Below are 20,356 nucleotides of genomic sequence, written 5' to 3'. Positions count from 1 at the left end.
GCGTGCGTGTGTGCGCGTGCGCGCACCAGTCAGCAGACCATGCTGCTGCCACCTGGGCTGTTTCGCACCACCTGCTGCAGCAGAGAAAACTACTGGAAGAAACAATCAAATGATTCTCATTCCACAAATAACACATTTCTTGAAGACCATTTTATACTTGCACATAAAAAGAGGAAAAGACAAAAAACAGTATATAACATGGTCTATAATTTCCATATAACATGGAACTTTGAGAAATGGAGCTCATAACATGCACTAAGTCTCCAAATGTTTATAATATAAAGAACCCTATAATGACCATGTTAATGCAATAAGAATCAACCCATGCTCCATTCTCTAACTACTTTCCTGCCAAAAATGTCCTTATCAAACACCTACGTGTATTCATTACTATATCATTCTTTTTCATCTTTATTATTCATTTTAAGTTTGTTTCTCTTTGATTTTTTTCAGTGTATTTGTAACTGGCAGCAGGAAACTGAAGGAAAAAAATTATGTAAAAGAAATCAAAATGAGAGTAAATAATAATAATTAACACTTGTATGAGTGTGAAAGCAGTAAAAATACATGTTCCTCTTTTATATCCAAAATAAAGTTTGGTCTCTCAAAGTACTTTACCTGCCTAAGACAGTAATCTTTAAATAGACACCCAAAGCTTTATCAAGTCAATAAAGGTTTATTCAGTTACGAAAAGGTTCACAGTTAAAAAAGATAATCTATATACTTCCACAAGTATTACAATAAAAAAACATATAATATAATACAGTACAATATTTCATATTAAAGCCAATGTCCAGGTCATTTCCATTCATGAAGGCTTGGGTTTACGTCTGATCACTGAATTGATCCAGTCGATATAGTTCACTACTTTAGTGTAAACACCAGGCTTTCCAGAGCGGCCGCAGCCCTCTCCCCAGCTGATGATCCCATACAGGAAGCTGACATCATTCCTAGCACAGGCCAGAGGGCCCCCGGAGTCACCCTGGGGAAAACACACACAAAAGTACATACAGTCCGCACACATATAAACATACATGGATAGATCAAAGCCGTGGCACACAAACAGCTGAGTCACTCACTTCAACCTAATATATGACTGAAAATTGCACTCTGCTCATGAGGTAAACAGTTAACAACTGTGACATTTAATTTAGGAAGAAGGAGCTTAAATATTTTACACAGCGGGTTGAGTGGGTAGTTTGGCACTGTGGACAGATTTCAGCCCCTCACTAACTTCCCCCAGCTGCTCACTCAGGGGAATCCCTGCCGCCATCTGAAGTGCTGTTTCATTACTCCGATACCTCAAGACAACTTTCTGATATCGACCCTTGCAGAGCTGAGGGGAGGCTCCGGGAGCACATTTTGCCAGGAATATTTCATGATCAATTGTACTTCCCAATACTCCTCCGAGCAATAAAAGTTAAAACAAGGAGCAGGTTACAATAGCTCTTTGTAAGTTCAAACTCAGCCTACTTTAGATTTAAGCAACATTAAAGTAAATCTAAGTTGTTAGACCATTAAGTAAAGATTAGTTTAAACTGAATATTTACAGGTGTGTAACTGTTCCATAGCTAAGCCGATTTTAAAATATATTCTATGCTGGGACATAAGCAACCTCGGCAGTGTTAGATTCAATAATCACACTCCATCTTGAAATGCTTTCCTACCTGGCATGCGTCGACACAGCCGTTGAGCCCTGCACAAATCATGTCGGCAGTGACATGGTTGCCGTAGACTTCAGGCTTCCTACAAGTGTCATGAGAAATCAGTCTCACTCCAGCCTCCTGCAGACTGGAGTACGCATTTGCCTCTGTCAAATAAAGCACAAATAACACCAAAAAGAAAGTGTAAATGTTGTTGTTTGGATAGCATCTACAAGTTGAATTAAAGGCCCTAACACATCCGTGGTCCACCCACACAGGTGGGTTCACTTATGTTGCCTCATTAGACTCGTCTCAGTGCTGTGTAGGTGTGGATAGACTGGGATTGATTTGACATCTCCCCCACTCTCCTGTCAGCTTTGTTGTCAACAATTTACACCGTCATTTACATATCATTTTCCAGTGTAGCTCCTGCCACTACCAGAATGTGAGTCACGTTTGCGATATTTAGGCTGCAACAATAGCTGATTTCAGCTTACTCAGGCTAGCTTCCCCCAGTCGTCACCGGGAGGTGCTCACTAACAGCCATACCGACAGTGTGGAGGAAGTGAGACCAGTGGTTTTCTCTGTGAAAAATCCATTAACTCCAGTCTGTGAGATGGTCCGTATGCTTTTATGTAATTCAGTACAGTTAATAAAACCTTAAAATTTAGCTATATTGCTTTACTGGTTAGACTCCAGCATCGGCCTATTCACATTAAAGCTACTATACTTTATAAACTACAACGTGCAATGATTTGTGATTGAGCTTATGTGCTCTAAATTGTTTTAGATCGTGTAGGGACAGCTCCACTCACTCTCAACCAGAAGAGAGGTCTAATTAGTCAGAATAACTGAAAACACCTGTGTGGGTGTGCAGGGCCATAAAGTGAAAAATCAAAAAATGAGTATGAATTCCACACAACTAAGTTCTAACTAAAATAACTCCCCAGTAATTTAGTAGTAAAATGAGTCGCTCTTTCCAAGAGACTTACTGGGAAATTACCCAGTAAACCCATTAAACAATGTGTTTCCATGATATTTCCCAACATGAGGCTCTAAAATTAGATGCATGGTTGCTAAAAAACCTCCAAACCCCCCCCCCCAAAAAAAAAAGTTATGTTATGTTATGTTATATGAAGACAAAAATTCTGTCAGAATGAAACTAAAGCACGAGTGAGGCAACACTGCCATGATGTCTTCATCACTCACTCTCATGAATGTGTCCCCAGCCGCTGATAGTACAACAGTAGTCATCGGGGAACGTCATGCTTTTGTCTGGGAGACAGATGGGTTGGATGAACGGGGTTCTCCTCACACAGCGTCCGTCCTGCTTCTTCAGTTTGATCAGAACTGCCAAGCAGAGATGTAACGTTATGAAACAGGCAAAGAGACATTGAAAAGTTAAAGTGATGAAGCAAGTGGTAGACTTGGAGACTCCGCTGCTCAGTGAAACTGCCACACCCAACTGTCAGTGTGTGTGTGTGTGTGTGTGTGTGTGTGTGTGTGTGTGTGTGTGCGTTCATGCGGGGGAGCGCAGGGACACAGCTGTTCAGTGACGCACAGCTGTGCAAGCAGACTGGGGTCTTAAATGAGTTTGTGTGTTTCTGAATGGGGACAGGAGGTCCTCTAGTTTATGTGAGTCACTGGTATGTATGTATCGTGTGTGTGTGTGTGTGTGTGTGTGTGTGTGTGTGTGTGTGTGTGTGTGCGTGTGTGTGTGCGTGCGTGCGCGTGTGTGCAATTAATGATTACCAATGTCATGTAGTGTTGGATTAAACACTGAGAACTGTTTTGGAAAGATGTACTTCTCCACTCCGAACGTCCTGGTGTTGGGATCGGTTACGTTAAACCTCTGCTGGCCGAGCACCACACGAATCTGAGACTTCAGTGGGCTGTGAGAAGACATTTTTATTAATGGCACAGAAATTATGCACTCATAACACTGCCTGTCTGTCCAACACTAAAGTCCAGAGCCAAGTTATCTCCACAACTGCTGGTTGGATTTCCTTGAAATGTTTGTCTCCAGACAGCGAATCCTGAGATGCCCTGAGCTCTCTTTTACCACTACCATTAGTCTATTCCACATTTGCACAAGAAATACTAAGTCTGAACAGGTAGACTGCCATGAAATGTATCCAGTACATTTATACTCCCAAAAGGATTTTGTACTGTGGTGTGTAATGAACATTGTAGACTCCTGTTCTGCTTCAAACAAAGTGCAGCTGGTTAGAAAAGTTGAGCAGTGGATGTAAATTTAAAAGTAAGCCTTGCAGATATCCTGCAGACTTCCAAAGATAAAATGGCTTTTTGCACTCTGCAACTGCTGTCCGATTTAATGATTTCATGCTTTAACAAAAGATCTTTGGACTTGACACCTGAGGCCTCTTTGTTGACATCAGGAGCAAATGCATGCATCTGCACGTAAACAGCATCTGTGCATGTGATGTTTTTAGGTTTTCCTCGAACTGGATGCTGCTCTAAATATAGTCTGTTCATAACGCTGTGAAGCTGAGGGGTCAAAGTCTTTAAATGACTTGCCTTTTGAATGTCGCTTCTTCCTCAGCTCAACACCGGTCAGAAAACAGCTCAGAGAGAATAATGCTCCCCCGCTGAACAAAGAATGTTTTCTGAAGGCTGATGGTTTTTACAAACTGAAAAGGGCTCCCAAGGTTACAAAACATCTTTTCACTCACTCAAGTTTTTGAGGCACTTTTTTTTTTTTTTTTTTAAACAATGACATTATGTACAGTATATTGACTCATGGCGGCTACAAAACCTTTACTGGTTCTGCAGTGATATAAATCGAAAACATCCATTGCGGCTGAAATACACCCATAACATACTTGCGGAAGAAGCAGTGTGCTGCAGAGACGACCCAGCAAGAGGAGACGAGGGTGCCGGCGCAGAAGTCTGACTGCTCACTGTAAATTGCTGCCATCCAGGGGTGAGTACCTGGCAGAACTGAGCTTCCACCCATTATCCTCCCTCTAGCTATCGACAACCTCTTCTTGTGCTTTTTCCCACACACAGGCTTTTTTGCTGGCTTGCGGGGGTTAGGTTTTTTAATGGCGGGCAGGACTTCAAATGGGATGATCCTTCGAGAAGAAACTGCATGAGGAAACAAGTGCATGATTATATATTAGGGAATCTACTATACCTACCTACTATAAACTACAATTTTCTAACAAGAGCTAGAACAGATGAAATCACTACAAACCAGTCTGATAACTGGAATATTTTGCAGCTCCTAAATACTTCTCCTGAATATTTTCAATATTTCTCTCTTGGCTGACCCCCACCCTCCGCTAGAAGCAATAAAGCTCTTCTGTATGGTGATAATGTCAGGGTAACAGTGCGTCTCCATGCTGCAAATCATATGCTGAAGAGGGTGAAGCAGATGGAACAAGCTTGTGGATTCTGTGCATACCCCTGGCACCATGACAAACGGCCAACTGTGCCAAATCCCACTCACCACATGAATATTTGGCTCCTCCACCTGACATGACATGTTGATTCACTGTGACTCATGCCTTATTTCCCCCACTATCTCATCTAAGCCCACGTTGAAAAAAAAACAAAAACAAACAACCTCCACCACTGAACCAGTCGACTCGGCTGAATCCAGCCTTTCAGAGCAGCGTGACTCCGCAGATTCGCTGTATTCTTTTATTTAATGAGGTTGAGACAGTGAAAATACCAGATGATGCAGCATTTACATACTTTATAATAATGAGATGAATATTCAAAGAGGGGTGTATAATAAGGACAGCTAAATGAATATGCTATCCTTCATAAGGTACCTGAGGAAATACACCTTATTTGGCATTAAAAATGCAGGAATGGCAAGAATTCATAAATGAATCAACGCAAAATCAATCTGTCTTGGCAATATGCCTGGCCAAGCCACCAGATATATGATGCCTTTACCATAAGGCAAAGCATCAAAGTATCAATACACCCAGTCAGTGGTGAAACTAACTATAATTAGTGACAACAAAAGAGACTCCACTCCCGTGCCCTGTTTACTCACACACAGGCATCACACAGGAGGGGATGTCACAGTACTCCCAGGAGATGGCACCGTCATTTAGTGTGTAGCACCACGGCATCTTGTCCCCATCTGGGTTTCTGCGCACACACACACACACACACACACACACACACACAAACACACACACAAACACAGCGGACAGAGTGTGTGTAGGTGTGGCATCGCTGTTTTTAACACCAAGCATTACTCAATACAACGCAGTGGCTGCATGGCTCTCTGGGACGCTGGCTTCGATCTCTCACCAAGCCTCATACTCACACATCAATGATTTAAGATTTTTTTTGCCTTCACTTATAAGAAGGTTTCGTCGATATTAAACCTGCAATATGCAACTTTTCCAGCAATAAACTAACAATAATTACAAATGATTCATCTGAGTCTGAGCCAGTCACACAGTCTGAGTCTGTGTGTTTGTGCCCAGTGTTTTCTTGAAATTGGCTTTCCTTTGATGTTTGGGACATTTTAGGGCATATACCATTTGCTCTGGGCATGCTATATGGCTGCTGGGTAGTCATAGCAACAACAACAAATGAAAGCAGTAAGAAATAGAAGTGGAGCAAATGTGCCAGAGATAAAACCTGTTTTTTTTTTTTTTTTTAATCATAGACAGGCTGGATTCACTACGTGCTTCTTTATCGCTCGTGGTGGGTTTATGGTTGCTGGTTGCCTCTGAGTGGATTTCATTTGAGGGCTCATGCATATAAGTGACAAGTGTTGGAACATGAACTTCACAGATAAGGGGTTAGGACTAGCAAACACTTTTGTTAGCACATGGTAAAAAAGTTGGATATTTCAGCTTTAAAATTGATTTCAGGGCAAAAGTATGAAGAAATCTGGCTTTGCAGATAAGCCGTAAACATAATCGTGAATCGTGAATTTGTCAACCAAAAATCTACAGCAGCAGATAATTAGCAGGACGTCTCAGCACACACACACCTGCAGTAGGCATGCTCCCCGAGGCCCCTGAGGGGCGATGCAACCACCGTGCCGACATGGAGCTCGTCATGCAGCAGGTCTGAGTTCCACGGCAGACACCGGGCGCCAGACACCGTGGTGTCCACCAGCCCTCGGTAACTCTTGCCCCTGCTGTTATAGCACTCTGTCTCCGGCTCTGCACACACATGCATACACACAAACCACGGACGGAAGCACACAGCAATCTCAATGCCTCGATTCCACAGTACAACACAGGTATGTAAACAATATGGAGGCAATCAGTCCATTTGCGGATGCAGATGAGAATCTGGGTGATGACAGATCTCTTTCCTTCACGCTGGAATCAGTCAGAACAAGTCTTAAAAAACCCTCTCTGCATGCATTAACAGTTACAACAACCGAGGACAAGTTCGGCAGCTTGCTCATGTCTCCACCTGCTACTATTAATCAAACCGTTTTCACACACACACACACACACACACACACACACACACACACACACACACACATGCATGAACTGGCATGCACTGTATGAGCATGCAAATGTGACAAATAGACAGAAGGGGAACATATAAATATAGGAACTGCTCTGATGATGCAGACTGTGCAGCCGTTGGAAAATGTGAATCCTATTATCCTATTATTATTTTCTGCCTGATAGAACCATTATGTGATTATACTGATGATATTCAGTTCGAGCAAACTGTGCATTTCTAACTGAATGAGGGGAACAGTGTCACACAGAGTCGCCTTTACTCACCAAAGCTACAGTACGGTCCGCTGTAGCCACGCCTGCAGTTGCACACCTCCTTGCCGGTGGTCACGATCCTTCGACATGTTCCCTCGTTGTGACAAGGGTTCCTGCGGCACACTGGACACATCAAGACACACAATGTCACGTCTAAACACTATAAACCGTATATTTCTTTGTGTCCTGCACTTACTGGCTCTTATCATATGTTTTAGCATGTAAAATATCTCTTTCTCATTAGTATTTAAAACTTCTCATTAAATTACTATTATTATCATTATTAAAATTCAATTGGAGGTCCAACAAATGTTTTAAAATGTCATACATTTATTAATCAGTATTCCTGTTTCAGCATCACAACATTATTATTATGTTTTTTAACTCGCTGAATTTAAAGCCACATTAATCAATATTTTCATGCGAACAATGGATCCAAAAAAAAAAAACAGTGTGTAGTGTCACAGGGGTCGCTCCTAGCAACAAACCCAAAGACATTTATCAAACAACTCTGCAGGTCCCCTGAGCTCTGCAGAGTATTTTAGCATCTTTCAGCTCATTGTTTGGGTTTTCTGGCCTCACATCAGCGCTGTTTTCAATCGCAGCAGGCAGCAGTTTTTTTTAATCTTTCATAAAAGCTCTGATAAATCTACTGCACGCTACTTGCCACGGCACCAAATGGCAGACAGACAATGTTAGCGACTTGCCAGTGAACACAGTGGAACATTTAGCAGCTAAAGAGGAAGATATTTCCCTCAGGACTTTGATGAGGGCAAAAGAAAAAAAGCATGAGAAAAAATTTGAATGATAATGATGCTGTTTGACAGACATGTAAATAGGCAACTGTTTACTAAAACGTTCACCATGACAACTTTATAAGGTGTTTACATGTCAGTATTGTGTATACAGCTTTGTGCACTGCCTCCAAGTGGCCAAAAAATAAATGAATGCAGGTTTGACTGAATAAATCTCACCAGTGAAATATACATTTTAACTTGCAGTTGCATGAAAGGCACAGCACAAACCGGCCCTGCACATGAATGCACATAAAGTGTATTTGGCGCTAAACATTCACCTAAGATCTGTTGCAACATCTGTATAATATGCAGTGATGTCCCGTCTTCATTGGGTCCATTTAAAGATCACAGTGTCTAAACGCTGTGTTTTGGGAGGTGAATTCATCCTCTTGAGAACATCTTCGTTCAAATAAGCCAACACATAAAACTGATCTCAGTACAAAATAAAAGATACCATCCGCTTCAGGTGCATTCAGCTAAAAGGAACCTTTTTTTTTTTTTCCATGACCAGTGTAAGATTAACCCCTACCATCATGACAAAAAGCAGTTTCGGTCGAGGGAGCATGAAATGACCTCACTGCTGCTCGCTCCTTTATGCCAGAGAATCTGTTAAAATGAAAGCACCTCATGGACCCATGGGGTGTGTCCTAAAACACCATTCCTGAGTCACGGTGAGTCATATAATCTGTCTTTTCATCCATGGCAAGGTTACTCTTGTAACTATGGAGCTGTGATCAAAGAGAGGGTAGGACTTGTCTTTCCTATATTCTGCTAGGAGGTGATTTTGAAGGGAGAAAAAAGGGTTTTTTTCAGGCTGGGAGGAGATCTGATACTTTTTTTTTTTTTTTACTCACTACATACTGCGGCATGAAAAAGTTGTGAAACCAGAAAAACCAACTGAAGTTTTTGTAGCTTGAGTTTTTCTCCATCTTTTAAGTTTTTGGGGGGAAAAGCTCTCATATATCAGATGTACATGAACTACTAAAAGAAATGCGCAGTGTCTGCTGGGAATTTATCTCATTCTTAGTTCACGGAGCAAAAACAAGACACAGTGGGAGCAGAAGAACAAAAGCTGACGCCTTACTTGTGTAGCGGACTCTTTCACACTTGATTTCCCCTGCCACACATGTGCACTGTTCCACGTTGCGGAGGTGAATTCGTCCCCAAGACTCTCCGATGTCATAATAGCGCAGGTGTATGGTTTCATAGCACTTCTCTGAAGAGCCGACACAACACACAAAAGGCAATAGGTTTGAAATGTGAGAGGTGATTGAAGAGCTTAGTGGACCGTATAGAGCAAACTCTGCTGGCTGAGCTGTGTGACATGCATTCAGAGCGGATGCATGTGGATACAAGTGTTTTTCTTGTGTTTATGTTTTATTGTTTTTGTTAGTGAGTAAGTCAAATGACTTGACATGCAAGGTTGGAACCTATGTGCACATGAGTCACAAGAGATTTTTCCATTTTTCTTTGGCTTCTCTGGAACTAAAGGGGAAATTTCCTCAACAGAGATAAGAGACAGAGGAAGACAAAAAACGGATACAGTTTAAATATTACTTTCCACCATTTTCAACAAAATAATCTCACTCACAGGTCGATTTATGAGCTTTTTCCAGAGCTTTTAACTGATTTCACGGCCTAAATAAGTCCACTGGGTTTACTCGGTAGGCATTTAGTTGTTTCAGTATCATCATGATAACAATTTATTGCCTGTTTCATGAAGACCATGAAATTTGGAAAAAACTAGTAACTACCATGTGGAGTCATTTCTAGAGTAGATTATCTCTTAACCCTGGCGCCATGTTTCCTTTAAACAATATGAACATGATGATAAAATGTGTTGACATGTTTTGAGGGATCTTTTCCTGGCAAAGACTTCTGTTTCCTTCTCTGGCTGTCAGGTGATTGACAGTAAGCAGCCTATTGTGCACATTGATGGGAATACACCCAACTCAAGCGAGCAGAGAGTGTAGTTTGTGACACTAGTTGCTAATACTGAATATGAGACTGAATAAATGGTAAAAACAGAAATGGTAAACACAAAAAAAACATTACACATTGCGTTATACCTTTAACTCATAAAACAATAGTAATGGTCAAGTCTACCTACTCTGCACACAAAGTCTCCCAGAGAAGCCCTCGGGACAGGAGCACTCAAATGTGCGTCTGTGTGGGATCAGCGTGCAGACGCCCCCATTCTGACACGGGTTCACCTGACATGGATCCATGATTCTGCGAGACGTGTGGACGAAAACTGAAACACACCAAAGAGGAAAACCACAATAAGAGGATGAACAAGAGCAAAACGCGGCATCTCTTATAGTGAAATGCTACATTTTCTGTGTCTGAACGAACTTCAGTAAAAACCAACCATCTGGTTGAGTTTTCTCCGGCGCACAGAAGCCCCACTGCCAGTCCCGATCAAAGTTATGAGTAAGAGAGCACCTGCGAGAGAGGAAACAGACACATAGTACAGTCACTAGCAACGCACCTGGATTACAAACTGAAGAAAAATTCACTGTGAAATTAGGGTTGGGCAAAATAACGATATGCACCTTGAGATATGAATTTGTCATTGGGCAGGTCACTGTGGGCAGTTTTGCAAGTCAATGAGAGCAACTCCTTTATGGCAATATTATATGACCAGTGTGTCTGTCCAACACTTTGGTCCAGATTGAAATATCCCAAAAACTATTGGATGAATTTTTTTCATCTTGCGTCGTCATCGTGTCCTCTCATTCCCATCAGCCTCAGCTGTACTGTTTAGTGCTACTTAGCAAACATTAGCATGAAAACAAGCTAAACAAGGACGGTAAACATGGCAAGCATTAAACCTGCTAAACATCAGCATGATGTCACTGTGAGCATGTTAGCATGCTGGTGTTAGCACAAAGCACTGTTGTCCCTAAGTTCATCCTCAGAGCTGCTAGCATGAATGTACACACTTAATCTTTTTAGATGAGTTTTTGCACAGCACAGATTCATATCTGGTTATTTTATCCATTAATAGTTCCTCAACTGATTTTAGTGAAAATGAATTACACAGACATTGTGACATAAAATCCCTTATATCATGATAGATGCTTTTATCTACCCCTGATCTAAAAATCTCTCTGTGATGGAAATGCCCCACTTTTATCAGCCAGGTGAAAAACACTCTCTTTGTAATAACCAACCAGTATTGACTTAACTCTGTCAATCATCCATTCATTTAATCAAAGTGAAGAAATGTCTCCTGCACCGCTCACTGAATCTGCGGTACATAATGGCAAGCATATCTCGACGCTAAGCTCATGAACACATCACAAAAGCACCTGGGGTCATATTGCAGTAACATTATGTGTAGGTGGACAAGAGATGTTGGGCCATATGTAATTGCATACATGTTGCTCCAGCTCATTGGCACCCACCCTTCCTGTCTCAGTTCCAAAGAATGATGAAATCCCCTTGGCAAGTCTGTTTCTGTTTTTTTTTTTTTTTTTTTCCAAAATAAACATCTATTAAAAATAAAAGATTCTGCAGCTGTGCTACAATCAGAAGCAATAAAAATTCAATCATGATGGTTTTAATGTGACAGCTGTTTATAAACCCTTAGGATAAACTGTATGAAGTAGTAAATGTGTTATAAACTTCATCTATATAATCATAGTTTTACAGGATGTTTCTACATGTTATATCACCATAACGCTATAGGTTTGATATCACTGTATTTTGACACAGTTGTGACACACAAATCATTACAAGGCCCATAAATGATTCAGCAATGAGCAATTTATTAAAGACAATTAGCTCATTACCTCATTAAAATTGCATTATCTTTCCCAATGACACTGTTGTGCAAATCCCTCGTCACTGCAAGCTTTAATTATGTGACACTACACACAATTACACATTGCATCAGGGTCACTTTCATCACTGCAGTGTGGTGGAAAATACCAGTGTTTTTATACCTTTTTTTTTTTTAAATACCTGCGCTCTGTGAGATAGTGACGTAGAGAGTTTGAGTGTGTGTCTGAACATAACCGAATATGATGAGGCAGCACATCTACAAGTGTTGAGTTGCCTCTTTTGTGTAATCTGAGTATGTGGTAACTTTATGTGACTACACACACATTAGTGACTGTTTGTGTAACCCAAACAATAAATCCAGACAGGCTGGCTGAAGAGGACTCACCACGGTCTTGAGGACATAATGGTGATGCAGTGATGGTGAATCCTTCCACCCTGACGAAATGGGAATTTACATTCTTTGCCTGTTGTAGTAAGAACTGGCAACAGAGCAGGGGGGGAAAAAAAACAGCTTGTTAGTGACTTTCAATGAACACAAATGGGGAAACACACAAGTTAAATTAGAAACTTCCTCCAAAACATGTGTTTCCCTCTGTATCTCACACACGAATACTGTTTTCACTTTGTCCATGGCTTTCTGATCAGGGACATTTAATCAATTATCCTTTCTTCATACAGATAAATCATGCTGTTAAATGACAGATTACAGACCTGGTACAAGCACTAGCTCCCACATGCTTTAGATTTATGTTGCACCACCAATTTTCTCAGTTCCTCAAGCTGAAAATATATCAGATCCACTGCCACTCCGATGTGCATCCCCCTCCCTCCTTCTTTTTCCTCTAAATTAAACACAGGACTGAAGTAAAAACCTACCTTTCCGGCTCTCCCTCCATGGCTCTTTTGATTCATATCCAGGGACTAATATTCGCTGAAAACAAGGAAGATACGTTATTTTATTGTTCCCTTGCTTTTTACTCACGCTATGGATTTTTTTTTTTTTTTTTAAAGAGACTCGCATAGGTGAGTAGGATGGTCAAAACTTACCGCCCGTGCACTGAAAACACAAGGTAGGAAAAGTAATATAATGTATGCCATCAGAAAAGTTTGCATCGGTTGCTGCCCTGCTGTCCGGAGAAGCTTATTTCCTGAACTCGGGAAGAGGGTCTGTGTCTGTCACGTTATATCTGTCAGTTTCAGAGTCCTCAGCCCGCTTTTGGTCATAGGAAACGTGGGAAATCCTGCAAGTATTATCCTGTCCCTCACAATATTGAGCTGCATTGAGTAAACCCGTTGCGTCATTAGTCTTGTCTCTCTCCGAGGCGATACCCTGGTTGGTGGCTGGTGTTCCCTCGGCACCTTCTCCGCAGACGCCCACGGTTTATCATTGCAAGTTATGACAGAGAGAGAAGAGACCAAAACTTTCCAGAGGCTGAAGCAGAGGCGGGGGTCCGTCCTGTCCCGCCACTGGCACCTTAACATTAGGCTACTCGGTGTGGAGTTACTTTTAGGCTAACACAGTTTTTGTTTCAAGCTGTAATGTCTGGTTGTTCTATATTGTTTTTTTGTTTTTTTGTTTTTTTAAAAACATGCTCCAATAAATAAGTAAATATCTAATGCTGTGGTTAAATTTCAAACTGAGCAAAAATTTACAGTTAATAACAGTTCAGTACAAATTATATCATGAGTTTAGGCTAATGCTAGTTAGGTTGGAAAAAACACTGGCACAAGTTTAGTCAGATGTGCAAATTCTCAGCGGAAATCAGCTAAACTCTCTACATCCAAAACCTAGCCAAATCTGGCACCCATTACTGGACCACAGCCTCTGCCAGAACACAGCCCAGTGTGCCAGCACTTGGCCGGAGTCGGCCCAATTCCCTGGGTTCTCTGAGTCAAAGTGCTCCAACATTTCATTTTACAGAAACATTAGGACATATACTAACACAAGAATGTGAGATGTGATTAAATTAAGCTCATAGAAAATAATTAATGATGTGAGTTCTGAAATAAATCTCAACACACTCATTTGCCGAGAAGTTCCTCTGTCATTCAAAGTAAAAAGATTTTAGACTGAAAATGAAATGGCAAGTCAGTCTGATTATTTTATATATACTATATTCTTAGTGAAGTCTACAGAAAATATAACTTTGTGCAGCTCTTTTTAACTCTTTTAATATTAATTTGTCTATCCAAACTCCTCCAACTTTATGGAGGTGCAGAACTTAATCACTGGCACAAACAAACTACATCAGGGTGGAAGTGCACTGTTTTTCAGTTAATTGTTGCATAATGTGGTACAGGTGTGTCTGCCCTTCAACATAAGTGTCCCAACATATAGTAGCAAAGTAGCTTCCATGAGAACTGGCAGAGAAGCAGAGGGTGGAGGCAGACTAGACATCAAAACATTTACAGGTGGCTTGGTTTAGGGAGTTATCATGATTTTTTTTAGATAAGAGAAAGTCCAGTTATGAGGGTGTATCAAGGATCTGGGAGGAATTACTAATGAAGAATCAATAATGACAGTACCTTTGAAAACAGGGACGAATTAACGGGAAGAGCGTGATAAACCTTATGAGCGTCATGTGTTGTCAGCATTCCAGCAGGGACATGCTGTGTCAAGACAACCTCCACAGTCCCATAATCTAACCTCTAATTTTCACCAGCTGTAACAATCCCTCTCCAGATGCTGGGCTAAAAATACAAAGAGGAGGCCGGACGACTAAAGAGCACATCCACATGGGTTAACCCATCCCCAGGTGAAGGTGGTGTGTTTCCACAGAGGAAATTGTTCAACTAAGACAACTGTACTGTTAATTATTGACAGTTCTGGCTTTGCAAACACATTTAGCTGGTCAGATATGACAACAAGGTCCATTCAGGAATGTGAATGTCTTATGTAAGACTTTGGATTATATAAACTCCGGCAGCGGAATATTTCAAGTATTTTTGACAAGATGAGCTAGAGGTTAGAACAGGATGGTGAAGAGGGTTTCCCCGCTACTAGGAAATACCAGGAGTAATCTATGTACAAAAGAGAAGGGGGGCAGTTTCTTGGAATTACAGCCATAAAAGCTTTTTAATCATTCAACATTTGGACAACCTCAAATCCACCGAAGCAGGAACTACAGGCAATAAAGGTACTGTCATGTATTATCTGTAAAACAGGAAGAAGATACAAACAGGAAATACTTAAATATCCAAGAAAATTGTGATTACCTCCCTTTTGATCCTATAAACAGAATTCTGCTATAACATATCGTCCAGCAACAGTGGGTATCACTTTCTAACAGGTCACACTTTATAAAGCTGAGTCAAAGTTCATTTTCCATCTTGGAAATATGTTTTTATGTTTTCTGTAGTTTGAAAAAAAAATGAACACAAGACCAGTGCAAAGAGCTACTAAGTGGACACTGCGTTAAGCTTTAAGTATTTATAAGTTGCAATTTATAGCTCGAATAATTTTAATTAATATCTCTATTAATAGTTTAGTAGTAATTTAGTAATGCTCTAGAGATAAGTAGTAAATGAAGGAACAACAAATACTAGCTTTTTCTGGAGATTTAAATTACATCTAGTAAAAATCTAATAAGTGGACACTGAGTCAAGATCTTTTAGTCAAAACTTTACAAAGTGTCTATAAATTGCAATTAAAAGCTTAATTGATGGTTAATTAATAATTTAGTAATGCTTTAGAGATCAGGAAAAAGTTGTTAATGAGAAAAATATTTTCTAGCTTTTTCCGGAGCTTTCAACTGCATCTCACAGTCTTTCTCAGCAGAGGACTAGTGGAAAAGGTTAGTAAGTGGACACTGGCTAAAGTGTCAAGTGTCTAGAAATTGTTATTAATAGCTTAATTATTGGTTAATCATTTTGGCTTATGCATATTGTTTGATGATGTAACTCACTTGAGAATTATTTGCAAACAATGGTTTCTAATAAAGCAATACTTACAACTTATAAACAATTGGTAACGTTCATTAGAAAATGGCTCCCAAAAGTGGGCTTTAGACTTCTTCCCCGCTTGTTCTTGGTCTAACATGGCTCATAATAGAACTGCTTTGTGCTCAATTATTAAACTATAACCAAACAAAAATGTATCACTGTCCCAAAATTACAACCAGTACTAAAAACAACAAGAAGACGCCAAAATACATAAGAAATATACAATATCTATCACCATAATGTCAACTGGAAATTGACAGCTTTGTACATGCAGCCCACGGTTTGACTGATTCTCTTTCAGAAGACAGTGCCTCGGGCTTTAAAAGTGCAGCAGTGGGGGTTCCCTTTAGACAATGGTGGCCTTGTAAAGGTCTGTCTTGCAGTCCTTGCCCTCTGGTGGACTGCGGCCGTTTTGGGGCATCTGGGCGTTCCTCATCTTGCTCTGGCACTGCCGCAGCTCGGCGACATAGCCCTGGAAGCTCAGGCTGAGTTCAGAGTCCTCTCCCTGGGATGTTTCCAGTGTTCCTTCCTCTAGATGCACACCCTCCACATCCATCACCTCCTGGCCGGTCTGTGCAGCGTCGGCTCTGTCGGCAGGTGATTTGATGTTGGGAGCTGCTTCTCTTCTTCTCTCTGTGGATTGGAGAAAAAGAAAGACACAGAAGATTTAAGATCAGCTGACACATTTGTGCATCGCAAGTTGTCTATTTGAATATTTATGACTGCGGTTGTGAAAAATCGCAAACAACCAAACATTTGCATTCACAGATTTTTTTTTTGCTACAAGGGGGCAGCAGAAAGAGCTAAACACAGCATTTACATATTATCACATTATAACCAAACATGTTGGCAACATGTTACTGATCTTCACCGATCTCCAGCAGATATGAGCAGCATTATTTTGTTCATTGCGACATTCATGTGTTTATGTCCACCTAATATTCACTCTACTATAAGCTCTGTTTTGGTCACCACCAACTCCTAAAAAAAATTTGCTAGATGCTCCATCATGTTCACCAGCTAGTTGGTTGGTGTTGAGCAGGTAGCCTAAGTATCCCTGAGCCTTTCTGCTTATTGCTGCTGGAACTGGGGTTGATGAGAGTGGAGTTTGTCGGCCAGGAAAACAAAAAAAGAGCTAAAAACAAAAAGCTAAAACTGGAAAAAAGCGGCACAGAGCCAACGCTGCAGAACTTGGTGTGATTTCCTGTAGGTTTGTCACATTCCATGTAGTGATTTGATTTCTTGTTTATATAGAAAACGAGTACAGATGATTAAATAAGCAAATAACGACAGACAAACAATAAAAGCAACTAAAAATAGACACAAAACACCCAACTATACTTGGCCTTCGCTTCATCCCGGTGCATCTTTGACTCATGTGGACCCGCAGGCGACTGAGGGATGACTTAACTCTACACTGCTTGATGACCAGATGCTGTGCATGACTATATTAAATTTCAGGGGATCCAAGAAATGGAAACTTTGTCACCCATCGCGTGGGTGCACATACATTTTAACTCTGGATCACTTCAATGAACACATCACTTTAATGCGTTTGTATAAACTGACAATTGTATAGTTGTGTAATCTGGGCAGCTGTGCTCAAGACAATCTTGATGACTGCTGCTTTTGCTCAGACTTTCATGGGAATTCATGGGAAAGAATGTAATGAAATTGAACCACAATGAAATGTATTGATTCACTGCCTTGTGACGTAGTATATTTCAACATTACCACCTGTACTTCATCTCAAACTGTTCAGAGCAGCATGACCTCATCAGACAGCCCCGCCCACTAAAAATCACATCGTTGGACTTGGGGGCTCTAACATTACCCTGTTCTGATGTGAGTGCACTCGGGGGGGGGGGGCTAAAAGCCAAAGTTTCCGGGATGCTGGCATTATAGTTATGATGAGTGATAAACTCTCCACTTGTCATGTGAACCCTGTGGCCCCACAGACTCTAAACACAGAGGCCCAAGTGACTCAAACGCAGCACTTCAACACAGAGACTCTGCTGGCTGTGATTCACTGCTGTCCAGTACATATGTAAACACAGCCTGTGAGCTCCAACAGCTGACCTTACACAGACCCCTCGGCATATCGACTGGCTTGTAACAAAGTATAAGGTGAACCAAAGTGAACCCCCGGCCAGGAAACACAATGAGCTTTCAACGCCTGCGAAGGTTGTGTGTGGAGTTGAAGGACATGATGCTGAGTTGTGTTTTTATGGACAAAGTCACGACATGGGTCAAAATCAGAAATTATTCAGACCTCTTGTCACAACTTGTGCTGTATCAACACAAATCTCCGTCACAGGGTTTTCCGCAGGATGTGATGTGTTGGTGACGGTATGTAGAGCTGTTAGATGACACATTTGATGAATTGGTGTTTAATGAATTAAGAAGAAAATAGTACTTAAAATAATAGTAATTAAAAATTTGGGAGGGATGGAAAAATCCTTTGTCATCTAAAATAAGTTGCTATTGTGAAGAATGTTTAGTTTTATGTCTTCGGGCTTACAAATATATCTTCAGATGCTCACAGCTCATAAAAATATGCGACCTTAGGAAAGGGGTCAAAAGTAGGATGGCAACTTATTTTCATGGTCAGTCAGTCAGACATTAACATTCTTGATTAAATATTTATAATTAATGTCTATAAAATGTCCTCACCCTTCAGTTCCTAAAACCAAAGGTGATGTCTTTAAATATCATATTTTTGTTGACCAACGGTCCAAAACCCAAAGGTGTACCGTTTACAACCACATCAGCTTCAGTCACAAGCCAACAAGCCCCTTACTGTTAAGCGTCAACAGGTAAGGCGGTTGAAACACTATCCCAGCATGCCAAGGGAAACACCCGCGACAGGTTTCCAGTTTGTCACAGGGCGACACAGGACATTACTGCTGTGAGGAGAATCCTCTTGTAACCAGAGCCACCATGTCAGCAGTTTTTGTATAAAAACATAAAAAACATGTTGTAGTTTTTACCATTAATGGTGATGAAAGAGCTAGATGAAGTTATACATTTTGGAAATAGGGGAAAACCAAACTCTCATGACCCCAGTGCAGTCTTTTTATTTTAAGTTCTATGAATCACACATCTTCTCTTCTCTGCCAGCCAGCATCTCACTAGAATAGATGTTTTCCCTTCATTATTTACCTATACTTTTCTAATGGATGTTTTTCATATCCAAGCTTGCTGACTGCGCTGTGACGTGTAAAAATCACTTCTTGACACATGCATTTTACATGGCCACGTCTCCTGTGGCGAGTCTTGTTCACAGCCATGACAACAGCAGCAGGGAGCTGAGACAGACCAGCCAGACTGGAACGGACCCAGCTACAGTCCTCGCTGAGGCTGGCTGCCAAAGATCTGCGTAGAGTCCTCCTCTGACCGCCAGATGGATGATAAGGCTGGCCCGGGGTCAGCGGCTGCCAGCTTTGAGAGCTGATGCAGGGACATGAGGAGGAAGACAGTGACACTGGCCTGAGGGAAAATTGAGCCATATGGTGCCTCAGGTGCACACTGCTGAAATGGAGCCATTACAGAGCATTTTTTGGTGATAGCCCAGCCATAGATAGATGTCCCATTTACAGTGAGGAATCCTTTAATATTCTCTGTATGAGCCAAACTTTCACTCTGAATTACAACTGCAGCAGCTGGCTGCTGAGAGGACGAGGAAAAGCAGTGTTAGTGTAATCTTTGCTACAATTTACTTCTTATTTATACAAAGGTAATTGAATCCTGCAACTAGCTCTAGTTTATGAAGAGGTCGGCTCTATTGTTGAGTAAACTAAACACTCCATGTATTGAGTTCAAATCAGTTTCATATGAATGGAGTTACACTGTGTGATGTCACCCCCTAGTGGACGTCCTAATCCCTACAGACCTGATGCTTGGCAGACTGAGAAGTGATTACAGCCATGATTAAGAAATGATTGAAGCAACACAGAGCAGCAGTTTTGGTCCTCTGGATACAGAACACAGTCCGTCTGGTTTTGATTTTTACAGTCTAATCAGGGGGCTAATTAACACCTGATACAGCGAGTGAACGCAGTAAACTACCTGTAGAACAGAAAGACTCTTAGTTCTGAGGAACGTGGCTCAGAGACACTGATTGGGATGTAAATGTTTATACTTACTCATCCATACAACACCACATATGAGCAACAGTCACAAAGCCTGGTGTTAACCTGTTCGCTTATACAGCACTTTATACCTTCTGTTCTTGTGCTTGTAAGTTTTAAATAAAACTGAATTGAGGAACATGTTGATCCACCTCAGCAGCAATTATATCTGTTCCCTTGGAACAGCAGAGGGCGTCAGTCTAACAGTAATACACAAACTGGAGAGGGTCTGCAGTGACTGAATCAAGCAGATGAGGAGGAGAAATGCTACTGGACCATATTTTTTTTTAACTGGCCTTGTTTGGACTGATAGTTTTATT

The 20,356-nt window shown here is 41.1% G+C and overlaps 2 protein-coding genes across 5 annotated transcripts in view; both read right to left on the bottom strand.

Moving 5' to 3' along the window:
- Nucleotides 1-662: 662 nt before the first annotated feature.
- hgfac (HGF activator) lies at nucleotides 663-13,328 on the bottom strand. 3 transcript variants are annotated; one of them, XM_022760764.1, is made up of 14 exons: nucleotides 13,012-13,328; nucleotides 12,841-12,895; nucleotides 12,350-12,443; nucleotides 10,547-10,620; nucleotides 10,286-10,429; nucleotides 9,260-9,391; nucleotides 7,391-7,501; nucleotides 6,631-6,805; nucleotides 5,674-5,771; nucleotides 4,487-4,751; nucleotides 3,396-3,535; nucleotides 2,853-2,993; nucleotides 1,668-1,810; nucleotides 663-982 (listed from the first exon to the last, which is right to left on the bottom strand). In XM_022760764.1, exons 1-14 carry the CDS (start codon nucleotides 13,075-13,077, stop codon nucleotides 809-811), a joined length of 1,812 nt encoding a protein of 603 aa, XP_022616485.1. In that variant the 5' UTR covers nucleotides 13,078-13,328; the 3' UTR covers nucleotides 663-808. The 3 variants fall into 3 exon arrangements, with proteins under 3 accessions (XP_022616485.1, XP_022616486.1, XP_022616487.1); XM_022760765.1 differs by lacking the exons at nucleotides 12,841-12,895; nucleotides 13,012-13,328 and adding an exon at nucleotides 12,676-12,751; XM_022760766.1 differs by lacking the exons at nucleotides 5,674-5,771; nucleotides 6,631-6,805.
- A 1,689-nt stretch (nucleotides 13,329-15,017) lies between these two features.
- Nucleotides 15,018-20,356, bottom strand: part of LOC111233045 (regulator of G-protein signaling 12-like) — a 43,021-nt gene continuing 37,682 nt past the window's right edge. For both annotated transcript variants that reach the window (XM_022760777.1, XM_022760778.1), the window contains one exon: nucleotides 15,018-16,539. In XM_022760777.1, the coding sequence (XP_022616498.1) occupies nucleotides 16,253-16,539 (287 nt within the window). In that variant the 3' untranslated portion in view covers nucleotides 15,018-16,252. The remainder of the gene's footprint in view (nucleotides 16,540-20,356) is intronic.

This window comes from Seriola dumerili, unplaced genomic scaffold, assembly GCF_002260705.1.
Source record: "Seriola dumerili isolate Sdu_G_001 unplaced genomic scaffold, Sdu_1.0 BDQW01000362.1, whole genome shotgun sequence".
In the NCBI taxonomy this organism is placed as follows: Eukaryota; Metazoa; Chordata; class Actinopteri; order Carangiformes; family Carangidae; genus Seriola; species Seriola dumerili.
This window is presented reverse-complemented; position numbering and strand designations above follow the sequence as displayed.